The 22482-nt window shown below is 39.0% G+C and overlaps 1 protein-coding gene across 1 annotated transcript; it reads left to right on the top strand.

The window, feature by feature from the left end:
* Positions 1-3307: 3307 nt before the first annotated feature.
* Positions 3308-19171, top strand: LOC113670557 (endoribonuclease Dicer-like). Its single transcript, XM_089211172.1, has 13 exons — positions 3308-3432; positions 3643-3881; positions 6226-6912; positions 7498-7662; positions 8491-8930; positions 9431-9600; positions 10123-10255; positions 14140-14361; positions 15003-15176; positions 15485-17359; positions 17647-17815; positions 18067-18139; positions 18745-19171. The coding sequence occupies exons 2-13, from the start codon at positions 3650-3652 to the stop codon at positions 19022-19024; spliced, it is 4620 nt and encodes a 1539-aa protein (XP_089067298.1). The 5' UTR covers positions 3308-3432; positions 3643-3649; the 3' UTR covers positions 19025-19171.
* The last annotated feature ends 3311 nt before the right edge of the window (positions 19172-22482 follow it).

Raw genomic sequence — 22482 nt, 5'->3', positions numbered from 1 at the left:
AGTTTTAAAACGCACATACTAAACTATTGTCCTGCCCATTTATTCTTGTTTATTTCGCCATGTCCTCGATGCCGTCGCCGTCGTGGTTTGCTTACTAGGGACCTTAAGCAAACCACGACGGCGACGGCAACGAGGACATGGAAAAACAATAGATTTAATTGGCAGAACAATAGTGCAGCACGAGCGTTTGAAAATTTTATGCATTTCTCAGCCTCCCATGCAAAAAAACAACGTGAAATCACCACAAATTGTGTCGTCTGCAAACCGAAACCGCGACGGCAAATTATTTTAATTTCCATTTGGAACTCAACGTGTGGCGCCGTATGAGACGGTGAACACATGCAACCATTTTTGAAATTCTAATTAAAGGCAGAAATTCATTTTTTAATCGAAGTCTTCCTTGGCGTTGCCGTCCTGACTGCTTAAGGTCCCTAATAAGGTTCCTAAACTAATTCTTATTTAGGTTCCACGACAACAAATATAAATTAGTGACTGCAGGTGGTTTAGTTATGCCTACTTTCTGTTCAACTTTCATGCCTAATAGCCTTCCAGAATGATTTACTTTAAGCTTGCTATCTGTTACTTATGTAAATGTATTTTATCATTTAGAGGTAAGTAGCTCATGACACGAAATGTGTCAACTTCAGGACCGGGAAGTACTTACACCCATTTTCAGCTACTCAAGGGAAAATATTGCAATATTGAAAAGCGTTCAAAGGAAATCTTATAACATTTCGTTAAGGTTTCTTGTTAATCAGAAAATTCTACCACCTCAGTTTTCAATTTATAATCAAATTGTTATAATTTTTAATCCTGATATGTTGATAATGAAAGCAAAACGCTTCGTAATGCTGTCAAATCCTAGTTTCTGACAACGTTGAAAAACATGGAGAATTTCCGTCAATAAGAAAATTATAATTCAAGCTATATTTAATCACCTGTGACTCACAAATAAAAATCTCATTACTTTTAACAGGGATATTGATAATGGCAGATACGAGAGAACATATAAAACGCTTTTCTCCCGATAAAACTTCTTCAATTACTGCAACATAATACGACGAGAAGTTTTCATTAACGTTACCGTTGTTTAAAGTGATCATAAATTTCAGTGTCCTTTTAACTGACATATTCCTTAAAATAAAATTCATATTTTTTTAAGGAGAAAAGATTGAATTATCTAAGAATAATAAAGCGCTTTAATCAATGGTCCTTTTAGTTTAACTACAGATAATTATATTCGTCAATCACTCTGACGAAGGGCTAACGCTCGAAACGTCAGCCTTTTAACTCTTTACGGTGGCCAATTTACGTTTTCAACTCAGTTGTTAACACTAAATTACCTGCTAAGTTAGTAGTTGATTCTATTAATGACAAATGCTTCGGAATCAGCACTATTTTAGGGCTTGTGGTTTCCATCTTCAGATGGTAAATGGTCTCTCACGGCTGAGAGTTATTTGTAGCCCAGATCCGCCAGTAACTGGACATCACTCAAGTTCGCCTTTTATATCTCTGGCTCACTTCTGCACGTCCTATGTCGGCTTCTTGGTCCTAGAATGTAAATTGTATGTACATGGATACTGGAAGAGACAGGTAGTGCCAGTCCCTTGTATTATCCATGGTTGGTTCTTTTCTGACGAGTTTATTTGCATTGAATATTAGGAGAAGCTGAAGGAAAGCGGTTCAGAATTAAGTTTCTAAGCCTTTCAACTATGATTAATTACAATCATCTAAAATTAGCTAGAGATCGATAGTAAGGTGTCTGAAATCGAACGCACTCGCTCGTCACCAGCTATCAGTCTTTCAAATTAAATGCTGCCCCCTGATATTCTTGTTATGATTTGTTCTCACTTGCTAATCGGATCAGACGGAATAATTTGCACTGGAATCTTTCCTGATGTCTGGTAACGGCTATCAGCCAGTCCTACATTTTATTAATCCAATTTCACTTTCTCCCTGTGAGAGACGAGAAAATCTCCTATTCTTAGCTCCTACATATTTGCTGCAGGGTTCGACCAATCCTCTGCCTCCCTCTATTCAATCTCCATAAGTTTCTGTGAAAGTTGTATGCGAGAAGCTTGAAGAGAAAGTTAACGAGTGCGGAAGCCCCCACCACGAGAAAAGTTATCTTCATCATTTGTAATGCGCATCGGAACATATTTATATGATATATGTACAATTTATAAAAGAACTGAGGGGCTACGAGCGCCATTGAAAAGTTGGTTTATCACTCTCCTCCGGCTCGTGGTTTATAAATTTTCCGAGCTTTTCCGCCTGGGTCATTACGCCAGTAAACCGATAGAAAGTGCGATCTGTTGCTTAGATTTCTTTAGATAGAATTCTTTCTTCATTATTTTTACAAAGATAAAAAAGTTAGTGGAGTGTTAAAAGCCGCTCGAAACGTCAGAGTTTAAAATTCGTTATGGCGACTACATACTACTTGATCATCACCTTTGGGGTGATTAATATTAATTGGTCCTCAGTCATTGACGTTAATCCTTTCTTAGAATTTCCGTGGCACTTGGAATGAAATTCGCCAATATGTGTCTAACATGGAAGAGAAAACTCTAGCATAAACATGCAGCGTATTTATGGCAGAGCCATTTCGTAATACTTTGAATATCTTCATGTACCGAGTGAAAATACCTTTGCCTTATCAAAGGAGACAAAAAAATCAGTTCGTAACGTTATGAGAAGATTAACAAGATTCCACAGGGCAAACTTTTGGCGTAACCCTTTAGATTAAAGAGGTGTTCGCTGAAACAGCTAAGTAGAGTGCCTAAAACTTTGGGAAAAAATATTCAATTATGCCCGAATTAAACATCGATCTTGTTTCCCTTGTAAAAATGCTTTCAAAGGTCTGCCCTCATGCTTCAAAAATTTCACGATTTCGAAAATTTTCCTGGAAACACTCTGCCTTCCTCTTATTATACGGAATACTTAACTGACTAACTGATATCATCAAGCGCCGAAAAATATGGGACGCTTTCTTTTTAAAATGAAAGATATATTTAAAGCAATCCATTTAATCAATATGCATGGTTGAGTTCCATAGTCAAATAAAACCACAATTTTCTTTTAGCGCGCGTGACATTGTTTGATGAAAGTGTTACAACTCAAAGCCAGCCACGTGGAATATTTACATATCTTTTTTTTTTTTTTTTTTAAATCTCTTGTTTGACGTAATCGTTGTTTTCCCGGATATCGATGCTTGGTACTTTCTAGGAAAACACAATAATGCCATGGCCGGTTTCCTGTTGTTCTGTGTTGTAGGGTTAATTAAGCGAATAACCAAATAAGGCAAGGTGTCAAAGAAATCGTGACATATCGTAATATTAATTTTGCTTAGCGAAGCATTTTCACTTTTTATCTTCGGCTGAGAATATTCCACCGTCGAAGAAAGTTTTTATTTTTTGGTGAAGGAATTATCAGGTAAGGGAATGCAATTTCTTGATCGGAGGCGATCAACTGTTTGTCCCTATTTCGACCACTCTAATAATTCCTATAATTTCCTTAATAACCTTCTGTGTCTGAATAAATTTCCCGGTTGAATCGCCCTTCTTTGTGAGAGGATTTCCAACGTAGGGCGTCGTAGTTTGAATTGACACTCAAGCTTTTTTCATCATTTGTAATTTTATTAAGTGAAACCATGGAAAAGGCTTCCGAAAGCAAAACAGGTGGAGAAACCGTTGAGAATTTTTCAGCTCGGCCGTATCAAGTGGAGCTTCTAGAGCGGGCGAAGGAAAGGAACACCATCGTATGTCTGGGCACGGGAACTGGCAAAACGTTTATAAGTGTCATGCTTATAAAAGAACTCGCTCATGAAGTAAGAGGAAACTATAAAGATGGCGGGCGAAGAACTTTCTTCCTTGTAAATACAGGTATCTGTGTATGTTTCGTCTTTTTGAGATCGGCTTTACCTTGGGGGAGTGGGTACGATATCTCAGCGAGGGTCGGGCCGGGGTTGTGAAGAGGGGTAGTGGCGGTCCTCGCATACGGTTTAAATACAATTCAATGGAAATAGAGGAAATGATCATAGATCTTTCCTTGTTTTGGTCTGGTTATGATATATATGAACTTTCGATGCCAGAAACTAAAATATAAGATCAAGAATGTGGTTTACATTCCAGTAAAATCTTTATTTATTTAAAGAGGGTAGCACTTAATAGCCAAAAGGCTAATAAACTTGAAGCCCTTATAGAATACATATGATAATACTAATACAAATTTAGATATCCAGAAGTAAAAATAAATACATTATTAAAGAAATAAAAGAACAGTTGAAAAATTAAAAATCCTATGATAAAATCTAACATAAAGTAGATCTCAAGGATTAAATGACAGAGTCATGAAACTGTAAAAAGGAACCTATTAAACTATAAAATGATTCAAATTCTGTTGACTTCTGAGAAAAAATTGCCTTAAGGCATTTTTAACACTTTGTACAGATGTCTTCTGTCATAAGGTGATAAGTAAACTGTTCCATAGTTGACATGCAGTAACATTGAAAGTTTTGCCGCCAACTAATTTACGTTTTAACTTTGGGCATACTAAGTTATAGTTTGCATTCCCAGTGTTACAAGAGTGAAGAACACTATTATATGTTAAAAGGCTAGTAATATATGCAAATGATTCTCCTCAAAGTCTCTTAAATGCAATTAGACATTTGGAAATTTTAGCCTCCTCATGAAAAGGTAACCAACTTAAATCATCTAATAATCTGACAGAAGAGACCTAAGAATCAGCATCCATAACAAGTCTAGCTGCATGCTTCTATAATCTCAGCGTTCTACCTAAAAGGTCCTTTTTACAATTGGTTCAAACAACAGCAACTTAATTTAATACAGGTCTCATCATGCTCTCATAATATCAATATCATTACTTCATGTGTTGAGAAAGTTTTTTACAAACATTTTCAACATAAGAAGAGAAAGATGAAGTGTCTTTATATTGAGCAGATGATGTTTAAGTGGTATCATCAGCATATAGATCTATTTGGGAAGATAACCCATAGAAAAGCAAGTTTTTGATAAAAAGAATGAAAAACAATGGGTCCAGAATAATTCCCTAAGGGACACCATGCTTAATCACAGAAGGTTCAGAGTCACTGCCATCAATAGAGACAACTTGTTGCTGTTTATTAAATAGGATCGGAGCTGAGCTGTTTTCTAAATTTAGACTGACCATGGTCATATAAGGTTGTTCTCAGACAGACTGGCATAGAAACAGTCATGGATATAACATTCAACCACTTTTGAAAGCACTGGAAGGACTGATAGTGGGAAATTGGAACGATCATCTTTTTTGCCACCTTTGAACAAAGGAGTGACTTATGCTTTCTTCCATCACTTAAGGAACACTCCATTCTTAATGAAAAAATTTATAAGCCGGGCAACAGAAGGCACTATTTCAGGAGCTGCTATCCTCAATAATTGTAATCTGTTACAATTAATACCAACAGCTTGATCAGGACTGATACTCAAAAAAATTGTATTGACAATGGATGGTGTTACTGTAGGAACAGGAAATGGCACATCAGGGTTTTTTCTTGAATTGACAAAGTTGTGTAGGTTGTCAAAATTCCAGTTGACACTTGGCAAAGTAGATCTTAAACTTCCAGTCATGGATGCAAAATGTCTGCTAAATAGATCAGCCATGCCTTTTTTGTCATCAGTAATGCAGTCACCATCTTTGAAGCAACTAAAAGATTTTGCATTCTTTTTGCCACCTGTTAAAGATTTAATTGTCTTCCACATTGACTTGGAATTGTTCTTGTTGGCATCAAAAGTATCATTAAAATATTCACATTTAGCATTACAAATGACTCTGACAGCTTTGTTTCTCTCAACTTTATACTTTCTTCAATCATCAGAAGAACATAAAATCCTTGCAGCTTTGAGATAGGTATCTCTGAGATGCAGTTGATCTAAAGTGGGTTTGGACATTCAAGGAACTTCTTGAAGCTGTTTCACACATTTCTCACACCAAGGACAATGCTATTCAAGCACTGAGTTAAATAAGGATTCCCAGGATTCGAGCATATAGTCTATATCATCAAACATAAACACTGTATCCTAAGGGGCTTGCTGGAGAGCTTATTTAAATTCATCTTTTTCAGAGTCTTTCATGTCCTGTTATTCTGACTTCCTTGAGTCCAAAGGAGCTTGAGGGTTCTAGAGGAAATCTACTCCCCTTGTAACTAACTTGTTCTTCCTTTTTTTCCAGTTCCACTAGCCAGCCAACAGGCAAAAGCAATTGCAAAACATACTGACTTGAAAGTCGGGCATTATGTTGGAGAGATGGGAGTAGATTTCTGGAAAAAGCCCACTTGGGAAAATGAGTTCAATACATTCAACGTTCTGGTCATGACAGCTCAAATATTCCTCAACCTGCTGTCACATAGCTACATACTTCTTTCACAAGTGAATCTCTTGATCTTTGATGAATGCCACCACGCCAAGAAGAATCATCCTTACAGACAGATAATGCAGTGCTTCAGCAATTGCCCACAGCGCCCATTACCCAAAGTTATGGGTTTAACTGCCTCGATAGTAAATGGAAAAGTAAAACCTTATAAAATTGAATCAGAGATCCAAGCGCTGGAACGCACATTAAGATCTACATGCGAAACAAGTCAAGATGATGATGTTGAAAAATATGCTGCTAAACCCAAAGAACTGGTCCTTGTTTACCCAAGCCAGAGCACTGATGAAAATGTGAACATTTTGATCAAGAAACTGTCAGATGTCTTAACACAAGGAATTGATCTTCTTTGCAACCCTCGGGTGTCCAGCTGTGATGAACATGTGCACCGGAATGCTAAGTTGGCCTTGATGGAATGTAAGGAGACATTGGATGAATTGGGCCCTTGGGCTGCATTTAAAGTGGCGGAATACTTAATCGAGGATCTAGGTATGGTACAGTTTCAGTTTGAGAGATAAATGTAACTATGCCCCAAGTTCAAGTCAAGTTTTTAAAATCATAATTATACAGTCAACATGAACCAAATATTAGTTTCCAAAAAGAAGGGAAAAAATCTCATGCCTCCATTTCCAAACATTTTGGCCATGTAGGATTGTTTTTAAATTTTGCTTTAAATCATTACATCCTAACATCAGTATACATGTTCTCCAAACTGTTCTCTATATATTTCTTAATGTGCTGACAAGGAGAACTTGTTTAACAATCAACAGCTTCTTTAGGTGGTGATCATTTCCTATATTCTTGTTACCTTATTGGTTGATTCAGGCTGGCGTTATATTGTAAGAAGAAATTGGATGCTAGTCACTCTGAGGGTCAAAAAGTTCAACCTACAGAATAGAGATTGACTTAATGTTTATTGGAAAAGAATCAGAGTGTGCCAAACTCTCTGCTCATAAGACTGAATTATTCCAATTCAAGCAAAATTAACCTGAGATGGATAAAAAATGCCCTTTGTTGGCATCTTTTGATCAACTGGAATGGAATACACTTATAAACCTTGATCTTTTCTTGTAGACAGAGCATGTGAGTGTAGTGCCAACCAGCTGCGTCAACTGCGAAGAACTTACTGTAATTTTACTGAAAATGATAGGTCTGAGGACAGTGAACATTGCTACTTCATGCCTAAACTTGAAAAACTTCTGAGTGTTTTCAGGGAGTTTGCTAACTCACAGCATGAAGGTAAGGAATACTCTGCTGACTGCTTTATTTATGAAACTTACTTTTTTATCTCCTTCATGGAGACCAAAACAGAAGATTAGCAAAGTGGATATTTTTGTATTTCTTATCACAAGTTGACCCTTTCATGCCTAAGATCTCTCCAAACCTTCCTAAAAATTTCAACCCTAAGACTCTGTGTTAAATTTCAAGACATCCACTGCCTATTATTTTTCTCTCTTCTCAGCTCCTTCATATTTGAATTGTAATGTTATTGTGAGGAGAAATTTGTTTTGGTTTGCTCTTAGCAGTAAGAGGTGAAATGGAACCCTCTATCATAGTAACAGTAATAACATCAATAATATCTGATGGCACTAATATTAATAGTAGTAGTGGTAATAAAAAAAGTATTGATAATAATAATAGCACCATAATGATTACAATTTTTATAAGAGGAAATTTAAGAACAAAAATTTTGATAATAGCAACCATGATAATCTCTCAGGGGAGATCAATATTTAGAGGACATTTTGAACTTCTGTAACCATCTCCTCATTCAATCAAGAAAAGGCTTTCAGTTGAAGAACAATCACAAGGGCAGAAGGATCAAACATGGCTACATCTGCTACCCAGCTTCACCTTAAGGAAGATTTAGCTAATTGTTAATAATGATATTAATAATAATGATCTTGTAGGTTTATTTTTGTTTTTTGTTAATCCCTACACACTCAAAAGCCAGCTTTTAAATTGGATCTTTCTTGAAATCTGTTTTCTGAATTCAATGTGCAAGAGTGGTTTTTGAATGCCACTCTGCAAAACAGCTTGGTGATCCCCAGTTTGGTTATTTTGCAGCATCCGAAGAGGAGAAGACCCTCTGTGCCATTGTCTTTGTTGAAAGACGATACACAGCACTGATCCTCAGTAAACAACTTAACATGGCTGCCAAACTAGATCAGGAGCTCTCATTCATCAAAAGTAACTTTGTGATTGGTCACGGCACAGATGCAAAGGTTAACTACTTCAGTAATGCAGAGATGAATTTTAAGAAACAGGAGGAAGTGCTGCGCAAGTTCAGAAATGACAAGAAAAGACATGAATTCAATGTGCTGATAGCCACCTCTGTTGTTGAGGAGGGATTAGATATTCCCAAGTGCAATGTTGTCTGCAGGTTTGATTTCCCAAAGAATTATCGTTCCTATGTACAGTCAAAGGGCAGAGCTCGTGCCAAAGGTTCCAGGTACTACATGCTGGTGGATGAAAAAGAGCAAGTGGAAAAAGAGAATGAATTGGAGGTACATTTTTTAATGTAATAAAGTCAGTAAAAATCCATACCTATCCTGTATTTTGGTGATTGTCATTGATAATGTTTCGCGGAGGTTGTAGAGCACCAGACTGTGGTGTGGGAGATTGAAGGTTCAAGCCCCAGACTGCCAACCAAAACTCAGGGTCTTAGAATAACTGAGAAGTGTGCTACCTTTGCTAAGACATCTGCAAATAGTTAGACATTCTAGTCAACTCGGAAAAGGATAATAAGCCGTAAGCCTCATCTCCTCTGTAATGATTGGCAGGGGACATTAAGGAACCCATGTATTTCTCACAAAGAATAGGGAATGTAGATGTCACTCATAGTCTGGCCTTTTACATTGTTTATACAGGCTGCCATTTAGACCAGCTTTAAGCTGAGCTGGGAAAGTTGGTTTGAATATTGCAAATAAACACATATTAACCTGAGCGAATGACAGTAACAAATGTACACTGTTAGGAAGCTTTTTAAAAATGACTTATACCCTAGATGTTGCGTGCAATTGAGAAAACCTTGTTGGAAAGATGCCATGATCGGTTGGAGCCATCAGTGGAGGAGTGTAATGAATCAGTAGACACAGATTTCTTGCTGCCGTACATACCAGTAAATGGCAAGGGAGCTAGAGTAACTATGAGCAGCAGTGTTTCTTTACTTTCAAAGTAAGTGCAAGGAATTTATTAACTTCCAATTTTGAGGTGGTTTTAGATTTAAGATTACCGGTATTGGTTGAGTTCTTTATTGTTGAGTAATGTAAGTGTAAAAAAGGAAGATGTGCCATTTATGGGTAACAAACTTGGGCTCCTATTGTGAAAGGGGTGATTTGTATTTACCATGAGTACTGCTGTAAAGCCAGCTGCTTGCTTCCCCACAAAACTCAAGATCACCCCGTAGCAACAACAAACTGATTAATAATTGACAGCTCTCCATTGTTCTCCTTTTCTGGAGGCAACTGGTACAATTTACTGCTTGTATTACCTCTTATTTTTCACCAAAAATCAAGTTCAAATTAAGGGAGTACACTGCCTCTTTAAAAGCTCTTACACCACATCAACATAAAAGTTATGCTCTTTTAAATTTTGACTTAAATTTAAATTTTATATTTAATATAAAGAAGATTAATTACTTATTATAAACTTTATAAACCTTGAATTATATCAATATTTCTACTTTTGTTGTTTCAGGTACTGTTCAAAGCTTCCAGGAGACCGGTTTACTCAGCCCAGGCCAGTTTACAAGGTCGAAGAAATTAGGAAAGATGGTTACAAGTGTAAACTAACACTCCCAACAAACTGTCCACTACGTGAAGATATAATAGTGAGTTTGGAGGACTTCTCTTTTTTTAAACAAAGAAATATAAACCTTACCAAAGAAATATACTTATTTTCACTGTCATTCTCATTGGCTATTAAGAGGCGATCTCTGTAAGAGCGGTCCAGGGCATTTCGCATCGGAAAAAAGTTTTCCCTCAAAGTTTTCTCAATAAACTATCTTTGGTAATAAGTAAATAAAACCACATTAGTTTCTGGAAATACGTTAAAATAAAATTTTTAGAGCTCTCAAAAGTCAAAGCTGCAAAAGGCCCTTTTTTGACCTCTTGCGACATCGAAAATTTCAAAAGTTGAATAGCCCGGTCCTCGTATCACACCGCATGCAGCAAAAAATATTTTGTATTCTTAAAGTGTGCGATATATAAGGTGTACAAAATGCATTTCAATTTTGATATTCGTTTATTCAGAGGCTCGTCAAAATTTATTTAAAAACACTCGTTGGAAAGCTTTCTGAAATTGGTTAAAAGTACTCTTTCTTTCTTGGTTGATATTGCTCAAGTCCAGACCAGACCATTAAAAAATCCGCTTGATTTCTGCTAATAAGATGTTTGGCTGCAGAAAAATATAAAAACATCTTGCACTTATTGATTTTCTTCGCCGAGGTGACTTCAAACTTTTAGCAGTATTGCTAGCGTGACAGCCGATTATGCAAATTAGTTCATTGAGCAAACTCCGACCGTTTTATATGAGTAGCTAAATAAATCTTAGATTTTAACCATTTTAAGTAGAAAATACAGTAGGACAGAGCTTTAAGACCACACTGATTAATACTTTAAGCTTTTCAAAAGGCCAAAATTTGACAATTTTTAATATCTCGTGACGAAAGACGTTAACAACAACGTATCGAATATCATAATTTGATTAGCGCTCGCGAACTTTTTTAAAAATTTGGCTTCTATTATTTCACATTTGAGTTCTGATGGCTTACGCTTTTCAAACCTGTATGAATATTTCAAAACCAAACTACAGGATTCAATTTAGTGTAACCGGCGATAACAGCACACACAGAAATACACCGTGACCATTGACTCTGTCACGTAAATGGACAAATTGTGTAATTGTCCTGAATACTTCCCACGTCCAAATAAAGCAGCGATTGCTCGGATTTCTAGCTGAAACGGGAAAAAATGATATTTGGTCGTCACGCCTGTCTGCATAACAGTCCCTTCTCATAAGTTTGAAGAGTTCTTGTGAAAAAGGATATCGCATTTCCATAATTAACGGGTGGATGTCATAACTAGAGTGCATAACATCTGCACTCCGAAATCATTTCCTCAATTTTTGCAAGAGGTGCTGCATTTGTATCTTGCATTTTGAATGCGAGCTCAAAATGTTTGCACATGTCTCTTAGCATCTTGACTTTGATGCTAGGCATCCTTGCTTCTCTTGCCACGAGCACACGTCATAGATATCAAACATGATTGGATGTTTCAATCCTATCTCATCCATTACTGTGTTCCTCGCCTCTCTCTGAAACCTACCCAACTGTATTGTGTACTCAGAAATAGCGCCTTTTACTCCTTCAAAAATACTCTTCAGCTTCTCACAATCCTCACACCTCACGTTGTGACTGTGACTGCATACTTTCTGAACGTCAGTGTCACCAGCATGGCTCAGTGCAAAGACCCTACAGTGATCGGCACATTTTCTATCTTCCTCTTCGCAGCGATTACGGTATGTAGTATTCAAATACAACTTGCTCTCCTAAAGCCTCTTCCCAACTTCTTTACGCTAGTCCTTTTCTGCTCCCACGCTTTCCAATTCGTCTATAATTTGGAGAAAAATCTTTGAAACCATACGCTCCCTCAGCTGCAGTATTGTCTAAACCTCTATAGAACGCCATACATCTTAGAAATGGCCTTTGACATTTGCAAATTGACAGAATACCGGCTCTTTACCCATTTGGAATCGCTACCAGGGTGTGTCGGATACTGGCACGCTGAACTTTGGCGCCAGAACTTCCCACAAGTGTGCCTATGCTTTGCGCAGACCCACATTTTGCTATAACTGAGTCTTCTACATCGAACTGGCCAGCCCTTGCAAAGATAAGCTCTCCTTCTGTGAAACTCTCTTTTGACAAATGGATTGACTCTTTATTGAGTCAGTACTCTGAGGCAAGTTAAACAAACCGGAAACTCCTCGTCAGTCTCCGAACGAAGTTTCTGAGGAACGCGACTGAAAACAGGACTTCTTGTGGCGAATAACGCTTCAAGAATTTTTTGTTATTAATCCCAAGCAAACCAGTACCGAAAGAGATATGAATTACAGCTAATAAAATTACGCACTTTACGATATAGATATAGCTAATTGTTGGAAAAATGAGGTGACACGTAACGTAATAATTTATTTCCTCAAAAATCGCGGGGTCCTTTTCCACAAGAACTCTCTAGAGTTCTAAATAGAAACTTTCATAAAGACTGGTGTGCAGGCAAAATTTCTCTTATTTCTGCCGACCAGAATTCTGATCCAAAAGGCGATGTTATCGCTGCTTTATTACGAAGGGAGAAGCAATTCAGGATAATTACACAATTGAATTATGTGACAGTGGTCACGTTGTATTTCAGTGTGTGCTATTATCGCCGGTTACACCAAATAGAATCCTGTAGTTTGGTTTTGAAATGTTCATACAGGTTTTAATAGCGTAAGCTGTCAGAACTCAAATATGAAATAACAGAAGCCAAATTATTTAAAAGGGGTTTGTGAGCGCCAATCAAATTATGATATTCGATACGTTGTTGTTGACGTCTTTCGTCGCGAGATAATAAAATTTGTCAAAATTTTTGGCCTTTTAAAATGTTTAAGGTATTAATCGGTGTGATCTCAAAGCTTTTCCAGTATATTTTCTACTTTATTTTCTACTTATAATGGTCAAAAGCTAAGATTTATTCAGCTACTCATATAAAACGGTCGGAGTTTGCTCAATGAACTAATTTGCATAATCGGCTGTCACGCTAGCAATATCGCTAAAAGTTCGAAGTCACCTCGGCGAAGAAAATCAATAAGTGCAAGATGTTTTTATATTTTTCTGCAGCCAAACATCTTATTAGCAGAAATCAAGCGGATTTTTTAATGGTCTGGTCTGGACTTGAGCAATATCAACCAAGAAAGAAAGAGTACTTTTAACCAATTTCAGAAAGCTTTTCAACGAGTGTTTTTAAATAAATTTTGACGAGCCTCTGAATAAACGAATATCAAAATTGAAATGCATTTTATACACCTTATATATCGCACACTTTAAGAATACAAAATATTTTTTGCTGCATGCGGTGTGATACGAGGACCGAGCTATTCAACTTTTGAAATTTTCGATGTCGCAAGAGGTCAAAAAAGGGCCTTTTGCAGCTTTGACTTTTAAGAGCTCTAAAAATTTTATTTTAACGTATTTCCAGAAACTAATGTGGTTTTATTTACTTGTAACCAAAGATAGTTTATTGGGAAAAGTTTGAGGGAAAACTTTTTTCCGATGCGAAATGCCCTGGAACGCTCTTACAGAGATCGCCTCTTAATGTTTATCTGTCTTCTGATTGGTTATTAGTACTCTGGTTTTGGTTTTGTGACTCTCAACTCAAAACTGCTCTCATTCTCTGAACCAAGCTTCAAGGAAAAGCATTGTAATTTCAAACAAGAACTGTTTGTTAGCTATTGGGAATTAACCCAGTAACTCCAAGGTTCTGCAAGCAATTTTCCCTACTAACTGCCATACATTTCCTTGTATATTGGAGAGGAGAATATGATGTTATATCAAGACAACACCTTAAAGCTGATGAATTTATGTTCTCCTAACCTGTTTGCTATGTAACATATTGGAATTACAAGAAGAAATTACATGTTAATTGCTCACATGAGAATCCTCTCTCTGTATTTCATCAGGGTGAACCAATGCCAAGTAAGAACCAAGCCAAGATGGCAGCTGCGCTCAAAGCCTGTGAAAAGCTTCACAAGATTGGTGAGCTTGATGATGACCTATTACCAAAGCAGACTTTATCTGACGAGGAAAGTGGTTTGGAAGAAGAAGAAGAAGCAGCAGCTGAGCCCGGCGGAAAGAAACCAAAAGCTGGAACAAAGATGAGAAGACGTCAGTATGTGAGAAAGGTAAGTAGTTGAATTATCGTAAAACATTACCCACCCATGCACGGTAGGGTGGGCAGGGCTGGAAAAAGTTCCACGACGGTGCGTACGGCCTCGCGAGGTGCGAGCTGAAAAAAACAAGGAGGAATGAACGAGAGCGGGTATCATATGATGAAATGCTTATTGGTTGATTTAAGCCGGGCCGAAAGGAAAAATATTTCTTTCTTGGTCTTGACATAAGCACGTTGCTGTGCTTGGTTCGTAACCCAGGACCGAGGGCAAAATACTCTCCCATTCGGCCCTCCCGCTCAGCCAATAAGCATACACTATTGCACCCCAGATTATCCCAAAGATTTCGTAGGACTGAGTATATAGCTTATTTTTTGTATCGCCGTTGGCAGAGCGTTCGAACATGAAACCCAAGTTCGAATCCTTGCGATGAACTCAAGTTTTTCCTTCGGTTACGCTATTGACAAATATTTGCACTTTCTTTACCTGGCCCCTTTTGGTCGGAGATTGGATAATACTATCCACTGGATAAAACTCTATCCGGTGGAGAACGCAGTATGTTTTGCTATCACTTATCCGCTGGAAAGCAATTTATCCATTTGATAGCGTTATCCGCCCTTTGCACATCCGTGACCTGATGTTTTGTTCTTGCCCAGGTTCCTGAAGTATTTGTCAGGAGCTTGGTACAGGATGGTCAGCCCCAGTTCCTCACGACCATCACCATACAAGTCACTAAACTTACTCGGCCACAAGAGTTTGTCGTTAGTGAGCGACTGTTCCTCGATGAAACTTGTACGTTTGGAATGCTGACAACGAAAAGAGTTCCTTGCGTTAGTACTTGATTATTAATATTTCATTACTTATCAGGTAACCGAATTCTGTAGACCAATTTTCAATCCAGTGTCGCTCTGTGATTGGTCCATAAACCTTGCACCTCTCTTTCAGCCAATCAGCTGCAAAAACTGAAACCAATCACGAGTTGGTCGCCTCCGTTTTCCTGCTCTTTAGGCAGTTTGGTTGTTTTTGTTTTACTTATTGGCTCCTAAAGGTCCACGATTGCAGCATATACCACTTTTACCAGTCACACACACCAAAAATGTTGACCTTCATCTTACAATGCAATTTTTTCACTCTTCAGATACGATCATTCAAACTGTATCCTAACTATGGCGAAGTCACGGTATCCTTCCAGTGTCATAGATCTCCTTTACGTGTAAACATCACTAAACAAGACTTGGACATTCTTCGCGAGTTTCATCTCTTTCTCTTTAGTCACGTTCTACGCTCTCCTGTGGAATTCACACCTGGAAGTGTGGATGGTTACTTCATTGTTATGTTGAAGGCTTCAGGAAGGAGTATTGACTTTGATTGCATGAGAGAGGAGCTTTCGCGCGCACCCAAACAAAGCCGTGGAAATCTGCCCATCGTCGTAGACGCAGTAGTAACAAAGAACTACGTTGAATCTCCACAAAAGTACGCTGTTTTGAATGTTTGTGACGATCTGACTCCGATATCTCCGTTCCCAGAAATGTTGCATGGCGACACTTATGAAGAATATTTTCGCCGTAAATACGGAGAAAGGGGACGCATTTCGAATAGGAATCAACCTCTGGTGGAAGTGAAAGAGCTCTCCAGTAGAGTGAATTTTCTAGTGGACCGAAAACTAGGAACAAAAAACAAGCGCGATGTGATTTGTCTTGTTCCAGAGTTGTGTGACCATATTCCCATTCGCGCTTCTCTTCTGAGCGTGTCTCAGATTCTACCTTCTGTTCTACAGCGTGTTACCTCCCTCCTCCTTGTTGCCGATCTCAAGGCCATGGTTGCCGGTGTACGCGACACAACAGATGAATCAAGTCTCCCTCCTATTGGAGCAGAAGAGAGCTCGAGAGAGGCGCCCACGGAGGTAGAAGACGATGCACTTTTCTCCGACATCAGGTCGATGTTCCGTTACACTCCATCATCTGCTAATCATCCTGACTCCTCTCTCGTTCTTCAAGCTATTACCACCACCCACAGCGGAGATGCATTTCATCTGGAGAGGCTGGAGATGCTGGGAGACTCATTTCTGAAGCTGGCCGTGTCTATTCATCTCTTCTGCGCATACAGCGATAAAGACGAAGGCAAGCTGACCCGACGTAGGACAAACCAGATTAGTAATTTAGCGTTGTACCGAGCAGCGGCCAAGAAATCTCTGGGCGAGTATCTCCAGAACACGCAGTTGGCTCGCGACGTGTGGTGTCCTACGGGATGTCAGTTTGGCGACGTACCACCGAATCGCACCACAGGTAGTCCACCCATGGAAGTTGACAGCTGGGACACGGTCGAGGCGATGGAAGTTGACGAGACCTCAGAAATGCGCCAGAAATGCAACACTCAAAAGATTGCGGACAAGTCCATAGCTGACAGCATCGAAGGACTTATCGGAGCGTATCTAATATCCTGTGGTTATCTTGGCGCGTTGCGATTTATGAAGTTTCTGGGGCTAAAAGTTTTACCTGAAGTTGACGTCAAAGTCGACATTGATCCGCGGGCGGAGAATAGTAAATCGGGTTGCTATGCTAGATTTTGGCCAGATCAGACAAAAATAACAGCAGCGCAAGATAAAGGAGATATGGTTTTCCGCCTCACTTCTGGCCTGGAAAACTTTGAAAACGAATCAATCTCGTACAATTTCCAGCACAAGTTGTATTTGGTAGAAGCGCTAACCCATGCGTCCTACCACGAAAACCGTGTCACGCCAAGTTACGAAAGACTCGAGTTCCTCGGCGATGCTCTGTTGGACTTTTTGGTCACGCAACATTTATACTTCCGTCACGTCAACTTGTCACCAGGGGAACTGACCGATATACGACAGGCCTTGGTGAATAATAACATCTTTGCCACCCTTGCCGTAGAACACAGTTACCACAAGTATCTGAAGCATATGTCTCCAAAGTGGTTCCAAACAGTGAAGAACTTTGTTGACAGAGTAGAAGATGAGGCCGAAGAGAGGAAAGATAATCAGCTTCAAACGGTAGGGTGAACTTTATTCTTTAATCCTTTACATCAGTTTTCTTATTCTCCATTCTGTCCGCCATACATTTCCTAAGGTGCTGACAAGGAGAAGTTATTGAACAATCAAGAGCTTCTTTAGTTGGTGATAGAGACGTTTCCTTTATTCTCGTGACCTTAGCATGTGATTCAGGGCTGATATCGTAAGGAGAAATTAGGTGCTAATTACTCTCATGGGCCAGACGGTTAATGAATATTTTCTCCAGTTGATTTATAAGGTATGTTTCTTTGTTAACAATTATTTGGCAGGTCACCGCTGACCCATTTATTATTGTGTCTGAAGAAGAAGAAGGAATCGAGGCGCCTAAAGTTCTTGGTGACATCTTTGAATCAGTAGCAGGCGCGATATTTTTGGACAGCGATATGGATTTGACTAAAACCTGGGGTGTGTACTACCGCATGATGAAACCCTACATCGGTAAGTTGGCCATCGCCACCCGCGAGGGTGGATCAACCTCCCATCCTTAAAAGCCTTATCAGCGGAGAGCTCCGAAGTTTTTTTCGCAATAAGAAAGGAAAGGAGTGAGAATGAGTCAGAGAAAGTACATTCAGCATGGAGTTTAAGAATTCAACCCTAGCTATCAACTCCAAAGTGTAAAGGAAGGCACTTGAAATACGAACCTAGAGGAAAGCACTAGAAATATTCATTGATATGATTTTTCTATTCAGATCATTACTCAGTGAACATACCGCGAAATCCCATCAGACTTGTCTACGAGGAAGACGAGAAGGCTGACTTTGGGTGAGTGTACAGTTCAGTACAGTTATGCCGGGTTGGTTGACTCTCCCTGCATACGTCTCAGACTAACTGCCCTAAAGGTGAAAACAATTTTAGAGGGTAATGGACTGCATTTTTCCCAAAAACGATATTTATGAACTGTGGAAGCAGTCTTTAAAAAAAATTGTTCATTAAAGTGTGGCAGAGTGCGGGAGACCTTTCCAAAAACATGGGCAAAAATAGTGTGGCGCAACACGAAATTTTCAATATTATATCTCGAGATAGGGAGATATTGAGAAAGATTACACAGAATTTCGGCAGTGGCTCGGTTTTATTTACCAAATTGCAGGATCTTACTCTTACAAAAAAGTTCACTTGTCCGCTCATGATCTGTACACCAGTCAGTAAAGTATTAAAAAGCGCGAATGACAACACGCGCATGAGAGTGGCCGCATAAGGTTTACGCAACGCCAAGCGTTACTTGCTTTTTCAGGCGCGTCTTCTGGCGTGCGTTACTTTCATCTCCAGCGTATAACGAGTCAAAGAGGCCTTGTTTGCCAGTCGGCTATCAAACAATGAGTTCTTGATCACGAATTTTCATGTTTTTTGTTTTGCTTTGTTTTCTCTAGGAAAGCGGAGACCCTTGATGATGGAAAGATTCAGCTTACTCTGAGAGTGTACTGGGGAGAGTACACTGGAAAAGGACCGAACAAGAAGATTGCTAAAGCTACAGCCGCCAAGCTTGCTATTGAAGGACTGGAAAAGAAATCTTCAGAAGAGAACGCTGCGGTATATATTAGGCAGTTCGCAGAACCACATAAGCATAAGACTCGAAAGCGAAAACTCAACGAATTATTTACAGGTATTCCAATGAAAATCCATAAATGTTCCAGTAATACAACCGAGTAAACATCCAGTTAGGCAATAAGGAACCTTTAACGAGCGAAATTACAATACACACAAAATACGATGGAACTTACCGACTGTTTCGATTTTAGAGTGACCGTAACTCAACAATTATGGTTAGCAAGACATGCCAGTACAAACACGCGATTAGTTCGTTTTCGACAAAGCACATGGCCGATGTCCCGGATGTTGACGTCACACTGCAGGCACGTAACAGGAGTTACAGTATACGAGGAAGATTAAGTTTCAGTGTGGGCTTGGAGGACATCAATATTGAGGCAAAGTGCTTTCTTAGATTTTTGTTGTTGAGATAATGCTGTGGAACACTGTTTATAGGAAGTAGGTTTTCGTATGTGCCTATGTTTATTAATGTGAAGTACCTTCCGCTATGAGCTGCGTTTATGTTGGTGACGTACCTTGAATGAATGGGAGTCGTTTAAGATTACTTTGTTTACCACTGTCCCTTCTCAGACATCGACATTTGTCTAGAGGTTTGCATTATAAATACGGCTTTGAAATATTTTGTATATACATTTTATCTTTTAACTAAGTTTTGTTTTTAACTGGAGGGTGTCCATGACAATTCAAAAGATTTCTATTTACTTTTTATCTGTTAAATGACTCTTGCTTTTATCTTGTGGGCGTCAGGGCGTCGTCGCTAACAATTTACGGAAAAGAGAGAAAACCCGAACTAAGCAAAAGAACAGCAAAACAAATCGGAAGAAAAACAGAAAACTCTGAAAGCAACAACGTTAAAAGAAGCAGTGATTTGGCATATGAGTTTAGTTGGTGAAGATAAAATTTTAGTTATAAAATCGCTTCAAGAGAATCAGGCATTTCCTTTTAAAGATTTTTTTACCAATTTTAAGCGCAGCATGTAAGAATGCAAGACCGATTTTGGTAATCGCGATATGTGTTTTCATTGTAAGTAGTGTTATTGAAATAAAATGGAAAGTCTTGTGTAAAATAACTATACATATATGAGAAACCTCCTAAAAAAAGCCGCCTAATTCCGTAATAAATAATAATTTTAACTAGCATAAATTTGCTTGAGTTTGTATTACAAATGGCTACGTTACTCGCTCCGTGACAGATAGTGAGCTAAGCCGCTGTCATAGGAGGATAAGCAGAAATGCTTCAGAAACCGAAATAAGCTCTCACAGGTCGAACCCCAGTTTGGTTTCTGCACTAAATTAAAATTATCGCTTCTGCTATTCATCAACCATGTGACCTATTATTCCTTACTTCCTTAAAAATCTATTGGTTGAAAATAACAAAGTCGTTCGCTAACATAGCGGACGTGCCTTTTGTCTCAAGCATAAGAGTTCGTCAGATACTTAGCAGTGTCATAGCTACTTCGCTTGCGCAAAGTGAGAAGAAGTGAAAGTCTATGTAGCTTGAGAGAAATCTCTGTTTAAACTGGATGTTCATTTTGCTGATTATTCTAAACCGTGAAACGTACCTCGTTGTAGTTAGAAGTCTGTTTCTTTTAGAAGTCAGCACACCGTTCGTCGCACAGTGTTACATGGGTACTGTGAGCACCAAGTAATGTGCAAGACACTCTTTGCCAAGAACAGCCGTGCAAGACGCCACCTTGCTTTAAACTTAAACCATTTTCACCATGCGTTGTCTCTCAAGTTTGAATTTGTGTTCACTCAGGTTCACGCCTGTGAATGCAGGCGCACATGCCTTTGTGAGAACGTCACTGTCTGTAAGCGATACGGATTTTTCAGTGTTTTAGCAGCCATAATCCAAAAAAATTCCGACAAACCGTGACGACCTTGGATTGAGAATGGTGAGGGCTTTGCCGTTCATTCCACAATCTGACCGAGTGGCGCGAGGGGCGAGTTTGCTGCCGACGCAGCCATCGGAAAATCACCGCGCACGACGGAATGGAAATCGCCAAACATGATGCTGTAGTGAGAAGGCTGTACCAAAACGATACAATGCTCTCTGCGACATACGATGACGAAAGTACAATGGACATCACCCAAAATGTTATTATAGCCGCTTACGTTTTCTTGATAGTCACAACCTCCGTGTGCCGCATGGCCAGTTTTGAAGCGAGGAGACGGTCAAAACTTATAGCCGTCGCAGTCCAGGAGGATACAGGCTCCAGCGTGTAACCCACAATAAACTTGGTGGTCTCTTTGACCCGGCATAAGTTCCAATCTTGGTGGATAACGAACAGCAGATATACGACGTCCAGCGGCTCTAAAAAAGGCCCAACCAAAAGACCTATGTCCCCAAATTGCAACCTAAGATTTTGATCTTTTAAGATCCATAGAAATTTCTAAGTCTTCATTCCAGCAGTAAACGGATTAATTTGGGTGAACAAAACCCTCTGGTGACAGATCAGAATTGCAGATCATGTTGCTAAACGATTCAGTCGCAGACAAATTAAGGACTTAATTAATAAAATTTTATACTTAAATTGAAATGCGGTTTCCAACAAAAACTGCAGTCAAAACTTTTCCTCTTTCATAGATAACTCCCTCAATAAACTTTCTCAGTTTGCGACAAGAGTCACAGTAAATCAAAACCTTATGAAGGAGAAACACAAGAGAAAAAAGGAAGAACAAAATAAACCTTTCGAAAACGCAGACATTTTTCAATAGTTAAGATGCTCTGAATGAATGGCTTTACCGACATCTCCACTTCCTCCCCTCCTCCCCTACTTGGGCAATAATTGGCTCCCAAAACAACCGTTTTAAAAGCATTTGTTTATATTGGCTGCCCCGTATTTACATTATGAATTAAATGGATCCTTTTGAGCAGAGAATATTTTCCTCTGGCTAACCGTATTGCGGACATGCATTTCTGTACACTCACGAGTTCACTTTGCACTAGAATGATTATGATCGGCGGGCAATCAATTTTCCACACTCGGCTCCTTAGGAAACCTACAATCAAACCGTTGCAAAGAAAGACCCTTGTACGGTCGCCCATAGAGAACATGCTGCATTTTTTTTTTTGTTGCACGATAAATCTTATTTACAAATGATAAACTATCGCGCGTAAAATGAAAAATTATCGCGCGATAAATGGGAAACTTGTTAGGTAGTACGTGATCGGCTGTCACGCACGTTGTTTCCGAGGACGAGATGGCAATGGCTGCAACAGTTGGAAAGTTCTTTCTTAGTCTATGAATTTCAAACCTGCAATGTTATCAGAAAGATTAGATAATCCACACTTGTTCTCAGACACTGACAGCCATCTTTGAAAGTGTCTCGTAAGATTTCGCAAAATCAAGGTTTACCGTACTGATTCACAGAGGTGTGTGTCGTAGAAGTATATTAGAAAGTACTGTCAAATGATCTTTTCATGAAAATAAAACGAACTATTGTAAACATACCTACGGTGATACCTCCTCAACTGTGGCAGCCATTACCGTCCGCGGAAACAACGTGCGTGACAGCCAAACACGTGCGACCTCACAAGTTTCCCATTTATAGCGCGAT

Source organism: Pocillopora damicornis, chromosome 7, assembly GCF_964200805.1.
Source record: "Pocillopora damicornis chromosome 7, jaPocDami1.2, whole genome shotgun sequence".
Taxonomy (NCBI): Eukaryota; Metazoa; Cnidaria; class Anthozoa; order Scleractinia; family Pocilloporidae; genus Pocillopora; species Pocillopora damicornis.
The sequence above is the reverse complement of the archived record's forward strand: the minus strand, read 5'-3'. Positions and strand labels throughout refer to the sequence as shown.